The following is a 12692-nucleotide window of genomic DNA, read 5'->3' on the forward strand; positions in this document are numbered from 1 at the left end:
GAAAATTCAAGACACTGACAGTGGTGCTTTAAACCAAGCTCAAGGCTCTTCTGAATGCAGAGCTCTGTCTGACTGCACAGGTCATAAGCCCACGACGCCAGCCAGCTTTGCCTGCAGTCCATGGAGAACTGGTGATAGTGTTCTAGCAAAGCAGAGATGTAATTGGAGCTAGGCTTCAAGAAGATTATTCTGGCATTTCCAGTGACTGGATTGCAGGGAGTCTGGGCAGGGACACTGGCTGGCAGTCTTGGGCAGAGCTTGAAGGAAGAGGAAGGGAGAGGAGATGTGGAGGTGAGCCCAGGGCTTGAGGGAGAAGCACGGAGGAGACAGAATCTATATAGATGAAGCACGAGCCAGGGAGAGACAGCTGAATGTACCTGCATTTGCCCTTCTCTCTCCCTTGCGCTCCAGACCTCAGACTTAGAGGTAATATCCCCCACAAAATCAGCAACTTGTCTCCCTTTGGCCACCAGAGGGCAGATTATTCTCATGGATTTTCAGGTTGAATTTGGGGTGGGGGAGTGGAATGGGCATTGTCCTCTTCATTTGTTTTTCTATCTTTTGGGGTATGCCTTCACCAAGTTCTTTCCTGAAGTTGGGTGCCTGAATGAAGCTGGGGTGGAACATGGGAGATGTCCTAGAATCCTGTGGATTCACTAAGAACTGTAGGTGGTACCTGTTAACTAAGGAAGTTCTTCTTAACTTCACATTGCCTCTGATCTGCTATTTCTCTGATTCAGGTGACCAAGGACTCAACTAAAGAAGAGGTTACAGGGAGGTGGAAATCAGCTGTGGGAGGTCCAACCAGTACTTTTCTCCCATGACCTCTGGGGCCTCTCTACTCTGATATGTAGGGGGACTTCTTGCTTGTTCTCTAGCTCCTATGAGCCCTCTGGCTTCTGCCCACCTTAAACTGCTGTTGATCCCTGGGAGAAAGGACCAGTTCCAATATGTCCTAAATAGAATGGATGGGGACAAGTTGGAGTTGGAGAAATCAGTTTAGACTACCGCCTTTTCTTGGTGGGACAGTCAAGGGCGAAGCGAGGAAGGACCCAGGTTGTCACATGAACTTTCTATTAGAGTCAAGAACTTCCAAAGCTGAGGACATCAGATTGCATAAATCCAATAAACTTACTTTACTGATAGGGAGAATGAGGCCCAACGAAAGAAAGAAAAGGAATTTCTCCAGAGGCCCATTCTTTTTGCCTGAGGAAACTTTTTTGTTTGTTTTTGTTTTTCCTTTTAGTACTGGAGATTGAACCCAGGGCCTTTTGCATGCTAAGCACATGCTCTACCACTGAGGTACACCCCCAGGAATTTCTATTTTCAACATGTTTCCTTTTTCTTTTCCATGAGTTCCTTTGTCTCAGAAGGATAACTGAAATGCGAATTAAGATGAGAATATCTCTCCTGACTTAACCTTGTAGGACATTTAAAAAGGTAATTAGAACTCAAAGATGTTATTTCAAATGTCAACGCTGGAACAAAGGAATGGATCCTTTCAAATATAAGGAAGAAGAGCCTAACCTCAGAGATGTTATGTGATTTTCCAAGACCACACAGCATTTTCATTTGGTAGGGCTGGGGCTGAAATGCAGGGTCCTGCCTCTGGATGAGAACCCTGGTCTTGAACCTTGCAGAGCCCTGCACACTAAACTGAGAGGATGTCAAATAAAAAGAAACCAACATAGATAATGGCATGTGGGAGGTAGGTAGACAGGTAATAGACTGACATTGCATTTAGCAGGTGACACAAATGTTGATAGAAAGGTTGGATGATGACCAGAAGAGGGATTTTATGAGCTGACCAACAGATGGACAAATGGAGACACAGACGGGAACCAAAGTATGCCAATCGTGGGTTGGGTAATAGCTTTATTTTCTATTCGGTCCAATAATACGCACAGGTGACCCAGACTTTCTGTTCAAGATTTGAAAATAACCAAAAACTGACGGAAAGAAACGAAGAGTAAGACCCTGGTACTACACAGGGAAATAACCCGGGGCTCGGCGGGCCTTCGGGTGTTGCCGGAAATGGCCGAGGACCGCCCTCGGCTGAGCTGAGGGATGGGGGCGTGACCCGCGCAGCACGCGGAGCCGCTTCGGGTGTTTCCGGAAACTGCCGAAAGCCAGCTCGAAGTGGGCGGGGAAAGGCCGGTGGGCGTGGCGGGTGGTTCAGGAGTGCCCGGAGTCACTTCGTGGGTTTCCGTAAACAGAGCCGAAGCTCGATTTTCGGAATCGAAGAGGCGCGCGCGTCCCCGGGGTTACCTTCTTCGGTTGTTTCCGGAATTTATCCTTAGTCGGTGGCAGAGAGGAGAAGGCACGTCCCCCTCCCTTTCCTAGACGCTTCGGATGTTTCCGGCTGCAGCAGGCGGAAAGAGCCGAGGGCCGGCGGTGGTGGCGGCCATGTTGGGAGCAGCAGGTCCGGCGGCGGCTGCCTGTGTGCCGGGCGCGGAGCAGTGCCGCTGAGGGCAGGGGAGGAGCGAGGCAGGCGGCCGGCTGCGGCGGCAGAGAGTAGGCGGAGCGGCGCGGCCCGGCCGAAAGGCGGCACAGCCCAGCCGGGGGTCGGGGGGGTGCGGTCCGGAGCCGCTCGGAGCCGGCGCGGCCTAGCCCGAGCGGCGCATCCCCGGGCTAGCGTGAGCGGCTGCCCGGCCTCCCCGCACCCCCGGCCGGGGCCCATGCGGCGGGTGCTCGTACTGTGAGAAGCCCCGCCCGGCCGGGCTCTGCGCCTTCCCTTCCCTCCCTTCCTTCAAGCTTCTCGGTTCCCTCCCCTGAGATACCGGCGCCATGTCCAGCGCCCGGACCCCCCTACCCACGCTGAACGAGAGGGACACGGAGCAGGTAAGGAGCCCCGAGGGCTCCCCGAATTCTCTGGATGGGCCCCTGCACCTTGCGGAGCCTCCTCCCTGCTCTGCTGTCCTCGTGCCCCTGCTGCCATCCCGCAAGCCTTGGCTGTCCTGTCATCTGGCCCCGGGATCCGGCCCCTATGTCCCTCTCCGAGTCCTGACCTGGGACCCACCTTGTCCTGACTCGGAGCTGCACACTTGTCTTTCTGCCAACCCCTGTCCCCTCACCACCGCTCTCCTGCGCTCTTCCGTGTTACCTCCCCAGCTTCCCCTTCTCTTCCCTTTTTCTCTCAGGGGCCTTTCTGGTCTTCCTCCACCCACGCTTAAAGCAGCCACTCTCCCGCTCCTCGAATAACACCCCGCGATTTGCCACGCGATTTATCCACCTCTTTCAGCGTCTGCCTGGCCTTGCTTCCCTTCCACCCGCACCGGTTCTCCCAGTCCCAGTCCCTGGTTATCGCCCTCAGGGTCCTTGCCTGGGATTGGGTTCTAGGTCCCCGTCCCCTTTGACTTCCCCAGCTTTTTCCCGTTCCAATTTGTGCTCTCCCTGTTGTTTGCAACCCACCAGGTCCACCCTCATCACCTCTCCAAATGGTTCGCCTACTCTTTGCTCATCACTTTCCCTTCTTTTCGCCAGGAGCTCCCTGGTTTCTGGCTCTGGCATGTGTTGCTTCCGTGTTTCCCATACAGCTGTCATGCGCATAGTTTTCCCACAGGTTGTCTTTGGGGTTCCAATCACCACTCCCTTCAGACTCTGGATCCCTTTGGTCTTCTTCCCTCTGAGGTTTGGCTTTTAAGTCCCTGGGCCTCCTGTTTCTTACTGTGTCCTTCCAGCCTTTCCCTCCCGCTGTGGTAGGAAAGACACTCACTGTTGCAGTCCTGCTATTGTAACATAACCTGTTGCTCGGTCCTTTCCCTGCTTGTCCTTTCCCTGCCTGGCTGCCTCACAGTCCCTGCCTTTCTGCCCTTTTTGCCTGCTGTGAAAACCAAGATGCTTTCTATCTCGACACTCTGTGACTGTCACTTCTCATAGTGTCTTCCTCTTGCTTGTTGCTTCCTGTTTCTCAACCTCACCCCATCTTCTTTAGTGCGCCTCTTATTCCGTGTTGCCTTTCATGTCCATGTGAGTCTCCTGCCCTGTTCACAGCATATTTACTCCCCAACCCCATGGGTTCCTATGCATTCCCTTTCTATTGGGTAGTCTTGGAAGTTCACGAATTTTGCATGCTAGTTTCTTATGCTACATGTCATCTTCATGACCCTACACACTTCCCCTTATCCTGACAATAACTGTCACCCAAGCCTTGCCTTTTCTGTGTTCTCATCTCACCTTTGAGCCGAGGGGCGTCCACTTTCTTTCACCATCTCCAGTGTTCCTTTCTGCCTGGTCTGTGGAGAGGTCTGTGCCCAGCAGGCCTTTCTTGGTAAACTTTACTAGGCAAAAAAAAACTTGTCTTGAAAAAGGAGCCCTTCTACCCTGAGGCTGCAGTGCTTTTTGCATTCTATTCCCTTATTACACCCTTTGTTCCCTCTTGTTTCCTTTTTTCTTCCTGTCCTGGTAAGATAGAGCTGTTCTTGTAGTCTCTTGCTTATTAACCTCCTCTGTAAAAGGTATCTCTTTTCATTTATTGTGCTTTTTTGTCTTTTTCCCTTTTGCTCTCTATCACCTGGACAGTTAGGAACTTAAGAGGAGTCTGGACGGAGCTTTTCTCTGTATACAGTCATTGACCCTTTTGTTAATGGACTATATGCTTCAGGGGTGAAGTAAGGGTTGAGAGGGAGGAATGGTTAATTTGTTTCATCACTGGGTCTGGCAGCTGTTTTTGCATGGCACAGTGGTCTTTGGAAACCAAGGAGTTGGGTCTGTGTCCCATAGTCCCTCGCTTGCCAGCTGGTTCCCTCCTACCAGAAACCACTTTCTCCAGGCCCTCTTGAGGTTGCTTGTTCCATCCTTTTTCTTCTCACAATCTTTGTTTTAGCAGGTAGATCCTGCTTAACTGGAGAACTTTTCAAACTGTTGAAAATGAGCTTGTAGGAGGAGGCCAAGTGACTGGCACCTTCAGGCATTTGGGGAGAGGCTGGAGTGCCTACTCTCTGTGAGGCTGTGGGGGCATTGTGTTCAACACAGAGTTAGTGACTACCTCAGTGTGATTTCTAGGTGCTGTTTACTAATGACAAATACATCATTGTCATCGTCTATTTCTTGTGATGTGTGCACTGATTTCCTCTCTTCCTTAACATGTCTAGCATACTACTGAGCATGTGGTAGGGACTCGTGCATGTCCACCGATTTCATGACAATAGTCACGGGTGACCATTTTGGAATGTAAGCTGCTCTGTGATAACTTTATCCAGAGCACTGGCTGCATATATTATCCTGTTCCAAATTATGAATTACTCATCCTGTCTCTACTCTTTATGGACTTAAGTTCCCTGTAGTTCTCAGGATAGCCAGTCACACTGTTGATGTTAAGTCTCATACCAGTGAAAGCCCAAACTTTGGAAAATCTGGGATGCATCTCTTCTAGGCAAGTGCCTGTAATTCTGTTTGTTTGGTTGTTTTGGTGGGGATGGAACCCAGGGCCTCCTAGTGCTTTTATCACTGAACTTCATCCCCCAGCCACTGTATTCTTTAAAGTAGAAAAAAGACAAGCAGCAGCTTCTCTGGTCACAAGGACAGGGATGTCAGAAATATTGGCCTCCTTTAGAATAGATCATGCCACCAACTGAAAGTAAGAACCCTTTTCTTGGTCCTGTTGTAATTTTAGCTAAAGTAGCCTTGGGAAAAGTAGCCTTGGGAGCTCAGTCATTGGAGTAATGTTAATGTTAGGAAATAAGCAAGGGATTTGGCTGAGCAATTCGTCGTCCCCCCCCCCCCAAAAAAAAGCATCCACAATCACCTTATTTAAATTATTTATAAAACTTGTTTCACTAGAAAATAGGTAAACAGCTGGAGCATGCCTATAATCCCAGTGGCTCGTGGCTGAGGCAGGAGGATTGCAAGTTCAAAGCCAGCCTCAGCAAGGCACTAACCAACTCAGTGAGACCCTGTCTCCAAATAAAAAACAAAATAGGGCTGGGGATATGGCTCAGTGGTTGAGTGCCCCTGAATTCAATCCCCAGTATCTCCCCACAACCAAAAAAATAAATATAGGTAAACAAACTTCAGTGATACCTTTAATCCGTTTTCTTGCTTTTTCTCCCTATTCTTTAAAAAAATGTGACTGATGAGAAGCTGTTTCTAGGAGCTCTTTGATCATATCTGAAACATACACAGAAAATGTTGAAGCATAAAAATAAACCTTATGTTGCAGGGAGATTGCCTGTTTGCTGTCAACTCTTCTTCTAAAAGAAGATAAAAGAAAGTCAAGCCCTGTCTTTAAGATGATTTTTGTGACACCTAATTCTAGCTATGTGTTCACAGCCTTCTTTTTGCAGAAGGATTCTGACCTGGGGCGGGTAGTTTTGGGGTTTCTTAGTCTTTGAACTGAGCTTTCTGTTCACTCCTTTTCCAAATGGCTCTGCTGGCCCGGAGGCTTGGCAGTCTTGAAAGCAATCAGCAAGATGACTGTTTGTCTTCCAGCCAGCACAGCAGTAATAGGCAAGTGTGGAGAAGGGTCCAACTTCCAGAGTTCACCTGCCGCCAGCTGGAGCATTTGGTAACCCCGGGAGAAGGGCCACATGGCTTGAACCTACCCTCCTCTGGGTCTCAGGAGCTGAGACAGAGAACTCCTAAGAGAAAACAGGAGCCTTTTGCTGCTCACTGAGCTTTTGCTGCTATGGTCAAGGGAAGGCACTGTCACCACTCTTCCAAAGTATGAGTGGTATAGTATATTCTTTCAGATAGTTTGAGAAAGAGGAGTTCAGAAGTCTTGATGAAAAAGGGCAAATCTAAATTATAGGATCCTGTAAAGAACAGCTGAGGGGCTGGGGTGTGGCTCAGCGGTAGAGTGCTCGCCTTGCAAGACCCTGGGTTCAATCCTCAGTACCACATAAAAATAAATAAGTGAAATAAAGGTATTGTGTCCAACTACAACTAAAAAATAAAAAAAAAAAAAAAAAAAAAAAAGATCAGCTGAGCCACTAAACACACTTTCATCAGACCCTGGTGTCGACTCTGGCCAGTGTGGCTCTGGACGCTTTGTCTCTGATCTCCGCCAGGTCAGCTGGCTGGATTAGCTAGCTTTCTAGTTCCCACATTTTGAGCTGTGTGTCACCTTGCTCCGGGTGCTGGTGCTAGAGTCTGGACTTGTTCTCTGGCAGAGGCTCCTTGATGGGGTTGCTGCCTTATGCTCAGGGATGCAGGCGAATATCTGACCAATGAGTCTAACTTCTCCTGGGCCCTAGAGATAGTGATGAGGTGTTAATTAGAGCAAGGACTCCACGATCCTATAGTCTTGCTATGTCATACATACTCTTTGAACCTGATGAAACTAAGTGGTCAATTATAATAATTTCTGTACAATCTGTGAACTTGGGGAAGTAGTTGAACAGAGGGATGCAAGGCAATCGTTGAGAATTGGCCTGCTTCAGGTTAAAATTCAAGCTCATACTAGGTTATCTGAATCTTTCAGGTTGTAACCAAAGATTGGGCTGGAGATACTTTTCAGCATACACATCATAAGCACAGTTGATTCCTAGGACGTGGGAAAAGATGGAAAATGTGTTTGCCTAAGAGGTTTGCATGGGGAGATATCTTGGAAGTCGAGCCTCTCAGGCTAGACTGTTTCTCCTTTGGAACAGCAACCCAATTCTCAGTGGCCATTTGACCAGGACCAACCCAGGCCTTCATGAACTCTTTGCCATTGAGCACTTAGCCACCTGGCTGGCATTTCCCTTCTCCCAGGAGCTTCCGTGACATTCCGTTCCTACATATGTATTATGTCAACTAGAATGAATATTTTATGCCTAGAGTGCAGCCAGGCCTCAGGCTTTGTGGACCATTATTGACAATTGGGTGGGGGCTGGGCGCCACCTTTGGCCCCCTGATAGTGTCTCTGCTAAATGGACTCCCCCAGCAGCACTTTGAAGCCCATTAATGGATTGGCATGAAGTAATCTCAGCGAATGGAAAGGGCCAGAAGGATGGTCATCTTCCTTCCCTGGAACTGCTTGATGAGGCTTCCTGCAGTGCCCAGGAGCAGCCCTGATTCCCTCGGCTTGGTTAAGCTGTGGGCTGGAGATGTTCCCTTTTAGCTGTGGTGGTGCTGCTAGGCTCACCACTTTACTATCAGCAGAAATTGAGAGGGATACAGAAAGGGTGATGGAGTGCAAACCTGGCTGTTCCTCTTCCTTAGAAATGAGGAACAAAATGACAAACCAGATAGGTGGCCGAGTTTCCTTCTCTTAATGGGAGATTCCAGTATTTGTACATTTTGCACTTGAAGCTTGGGTTCTCCAGGCTTTCTCCCAGCCTTCATCAAACACGAGTGAGTCACTGAAGTGTTAGCTGTGCATTTCTCCCCTCTGTCTCAGCACAGGGAAGAGTAAGCCTTTACAAACCTTGTGGGGGAGGAAATCACCCTCTCCTGCTGCTGGCATGGAAAGAGGCAGGCTATCCCCAGGTTAACCCTGAAAGTTCTTACTCTCCCTGTGCAATGTCATTGCCCCACCTCTGCCTTTCGGTGTAGGCCATTGAATGTCATTGCTCATACTTTGGAGAGGTGGTACAGCCCATTCTGAACAGCACCGAGAGAGAACCTGGCCTCTTGGTTTGCAGTTTTCTCTCAGGAGGCATCCCTGTGCTTTCACAGACCATTAGAGCAGCTCCTCCTTTGGGGATGTAGGCAGTCTGGATCCCTTGATCTGCAGGTCTGTTTTTGTCGAGTGAAGTTTCTTGGTTTCTGTGGGGAGTTCTTTCCATAGATGTCTTGTCTTCAGGTTAGCACTCATTTCCCCTACTTCTAACTATTCCTTACCTTTCTCATTAGAAAGTAGCAAGGTGGCCCAAAAGAAATGAATTTCCCCTTATTCACCAATTCATTAATTTTAGCCTTATAAAGCTATAGGATCACAATGTTTGGTAAAAAAGAATGTGAGATGGATACTGATATTGGTATGGGGTGGGGATGGGGGTCTTGAGGACAGCTGGAGCTGGGATGAGGAGAAAGAGAATAGGGGTGTGTTCAGTGACTGGCTGCAACTAGGCGAGGTGACACAGACCTACTCAGGAGGTCAGCTGGGGCAACTTAGGCCCTGTCTTGAAATAAAAAATAAAAAGGTCTGGGGATGTAGCTCAGTGGTAAAGCCCCCTTGGGGTTCAATTCCCCAAGTTGGGAGTGGGGACTGGACTGGTTCCAAGCCACCTTTTTGGCTTTTTCTTTTAAACATAAGGAAGGTGGAACAGACCAGGGGCTCCTCTGTAGAACCAGTTGAGCTGGTTTTGAGCAGCCTTGGCCTATTTTCCTCTGAGCTCTCTGGGAAGTTGACAGTACAGAGGTCTGCCTCTTCTGGGGCTGTGCTCATTGAGGCATGCATTTGGAAGATGTCTGTAAACAACTCCTCCCCCTCCCCAAATACCTAGTGGGTCTTGGAGCTGGTCCTCCACTCCTGTGAGGGGGCTTTCTTTGTACCCAGTGCTGCCCAGCAAGGCCTCTGGTCTATCTTGTACACCTTCACTGGAAGCTCCAAGGCACGGCTTCTTTACTGGACCTCCTTTTCCAATTCAGTTTGGCAGAAGGCCCTCAGCCTGGCCAGGAGGAAGGGTCTGCTGTTGGCTGCCCATTTGTGCGTCTGGAAGGGAATCAGGACTCCTGATTCCTGGTCGCTGTGATCTGGCTACTAAATTCAGTGAGACCCCAGACCTTTGGGGTCAGTGCAGTGGGACTGTCTCTAGGCCTGCTGGGAAAAAGTGAGGGAAAATGATTTTTGGTGTTTGACAGGTCATAGAAACTTCAGCCCCAGGAGATGGATTGTCCTCTCCCCTCTGCTCAAGGTGAGAGAGAGGAGCTCTCAGTTGCCTGGTGCTTATGCCCCCTGAACAGCACTAGGAAGCCTTTCTCAGGGAGTAGGACTGAATCAGATTTGGGGACTTGTGCAGCCATCAGTGCTGGAGCAGAATTGTTTTCCAGGGCTCATCACTAAGTAGAAACTTCCCAAGTATGAAAGTTTGGTAATTCCTGAGTGAAGCCACTTGCAGATGGAGCTCCAGTCTGTGCCCTTATCTTTGGGGGCTGGCAGCTCCTGTCACTGCTATAGTGACCTACTCATTGCTTCTATTAAGTATTATTTTGCAAGAGTTTGTTTTGATTACTGATACCCCATATGCAGGGTGTGTCTCCCCTTTTCCTCCACCTTTAGACCTTTGCTTATGCCATCACTTCCTACCTCCTCTCCACAGATGGCCACTATTTGACTGTCTTTGCATGTAGTGTTGGAGGCACTTGTGGATTGTTGCTTTTTCTCCTTGTTTATGAGTGTTCAGTAGTCTCCCCTACTCCTCCTCCTCCTTGCTGGGGATAGAACCCAGGGTCTCTGTGCATGCTAGACAGACACCCCTACCCTTCCTTCAGAGTTTGAATGACGGGTTCTCCAGTCACGGGAAGTGAGTGGGCCCCATTGGCCAGTTAGGTCTAGCATAGCATACTGGTGGAGCTTCTGGCAGAATTGAGAAGAGATCCCACTACTTTCTGATTTCTGTCTAGCTAAATGGTTCCCCTGGGATTAAGAGCTGGTTTTGCAGCTAGACTTCCTACGTTGAACTCTATGCCACCCTTAGCTTCCATAATCCCTCTCTGCCTATTTGCTCAATTGTGAAATGGGAGTAATAATAGTAACTATCTTACAGGTATAGTTGCTGTGAATATAAAAAGAACTAATGACTGGGCGAGGTGGGACATGCCTGGAATCCCAGCAGATGGGGAGGCTGAGGCAGAAGGATCTCAAATTCAAAGCCAGCCTCTGCAAAAGCAAAGCACTAAGCAACTCAGTGAGACCCTGTCTCTAAATAAAATACAAAATACGGCTGGGGATGTGGCTCATGGTCGAATGCCCCTGAGTTCAATCCCTGGTAAACCAACTCATTACACCCTACACCCCCTACCCCCCACAACCCCCCACTCCCTGCCCGCCAACAGAAAAAAGAGCTAATGAGGGCTGGGGCTATAGCAGTTGTGTGTAGCCTCCTGCATATCTGGGAGGTCAAATCTAAAGTCACCAGAGCATCCATTGTGTCAGAGTTGGGCCCCAGGTGTTAAGAGGGAGCCCTTGGGCTGTTCTCGGCAAAGACCCACCAACTGCATGGATTCTTTCATCACATCTGTTTTTTGGTGGGCAGTTTTGATCCTTTGGCCACAGGATAAACCTCTTTGTTTCTCTTAGAGACCACAAGGGACTTGCCAGCACATGATTGTAGGTTCCTCTTTCCCTAGCCCAGAGGGCCTTCAAGGGCAGGGTCTTCTTACCTCCCCTTTCAGAGTTCAGAAAGATACAGTGGTTTCTCAGATGCTCTGTGAGTTTGTGGACTTTGGATCTTGGGCTGAGATGATGGTCTCTAGGGGTTCCTGGTTTATCTTCATCTCTTCCCACTTCTGGAGCAGGAATACCTTGTCAGAACAGTAAGTTGCTTGGTTTTTTCACACTGCAGCTGTGGCCAGGGACAAAAGTAACAGCATCCATTCAGAGTTCATCAGGAAGCGTTTTCTTTCACGTATCTTCGCCTTTGGACCCCTCTGCTGACTTGCTGCGCTTCTTCCTTTCTTTTTCCTCCTTTGGTGTTCCTGGACTCCCTTCTTTCATCGTCCCTTTTCTGTTCCAGTTCATCTCAGGTCTTCATCCACTTCTTCCGCCTTCCCTTACCTGTTTCTGTGCTGTTTGTGGCATGGCCCCCAAGAGGCATTCCATCGCCTGAGAGCTTCTTCATACCTGATAGGATCCCAGCATTACCCACTCCTTTCTTTTTTCTATTCCTCGAATTTCTGTAAAATTAATGATTTTCTGCTTTGGAAAATATGTTCTTTTTAGGTCTCTGGAGCTACCTTCCTCAGTAAAGCCAGGCTTGTCAACCTGGCAACTTATTAGGGACAGGATCCTGGCATCCTAGTTTCCCTGGTGACAGTCTAAACCAGTTCTGGGCTATTTTCTCTGACCTGTCAGGAATGCCATAGGTCTATACCCTGCCTTAAGATATCTGGGAAGTTGCTGGTTAATTTTGGATGGTACAGTTTTGAATTTGGTCTAAATGTGGTCTGGGGGTCCTTGGGGACACTTAGACCCTTTCAGGTGGCACATGAAGTTAGAATTATTTTCATTATAACATGAACACAGCATTTGCTTTTTTCACTGTCATTCTCTCACCATTGTACAGTCTTGTTTTCCAAGTGTTAAATGATGTGTGATGACATCATGCATCACTAATGGCCAATGAAATATATAATTCTGTATTCTTGTATTTTCTTTTCTTTCTTTTTTTTTTTTTTTTAGAGAGACAGAGAATTTTTAATATTTATTTTTGAGTTTTCGGCAGACACAACATCTTTCTTTGTATGTAGTGCTGAGGATCGAACCCGGGCCACACGCATGCCAGGCGAGCATGCTACCGCTGCTTGAGCCCCATCCCCAGCTCCTGTATTCTTGTATTTTCTAGATTTTTTTTTTTTTTTTTTTTTTTTTTGGGTACCAGGAGTTGAATCCAGGGGTGCTTAAACCACTGAGCCACAGCCCAGCCCTTTTTATATTTTATTTAGAGACAGAGTCTTGCTGAGTTGCTGAGGCTCGCTTTGAACTCAAGATCCTCCTGTCTCAGCCTCCCAAGCCACTGGGATTATATAAGTGTGGGCCACTGTGCTGGCTGTTTTTTAGAAATTTTAAGATAGTATTTTCAGGTGTGTGTATGAATTTTTCAGTGATG

General features: G+C 48.4%; 1 protein-coding gene across 8 annotated transcripts in view; it reads left to right on the forward strand.

Moving 5' to 3' along the window:
* Window positions 1-372: 372 nt before the first annotated feature.
* The window catches only part of Mark2 (microtubule affinity regulating kinase 2), a 62539-nt gene continuing 50219 nt past the window's right edge, over window positions 373-12692 (forward strand). For 3 of the 8 annotated variants that reach the window (XM_076847424.2, XM_076847429.2, XM_076847431.2), the window contains exon 1: window positions 2183-2841. In XM_076847424.2, the coding sequence (XP_076703539.1) occupies window positions 2788-2841 (54 nt within the window). In that variant the 5' untranslated portion in view covers window positions 2183-2787. Of the gene's footprint in view, window positions 427-2180; window positions 2842-12692 lie in introns of those variants that run through there. The other 5 variants (XM_076847428.2, XM_076847425.2, XM_076847422.2 and 2 more) reach the window with 5 other exon arrangements.

Source organism: Callospermophilus lateralis, chromosome 2 (assembly GCF_048772815.1).
Source record: "Callospermophilus lateralis isolate mCalLat2 chromosome 2, mCalLat2.hap1, whole genome shotgun sequence".
Lineage (NCBI taxonomy): Eukaryota > Metazoa > Chordata > Mammalia > Rodentia > Sciuridae > Callospermophilus > Callospermophilus lateralis.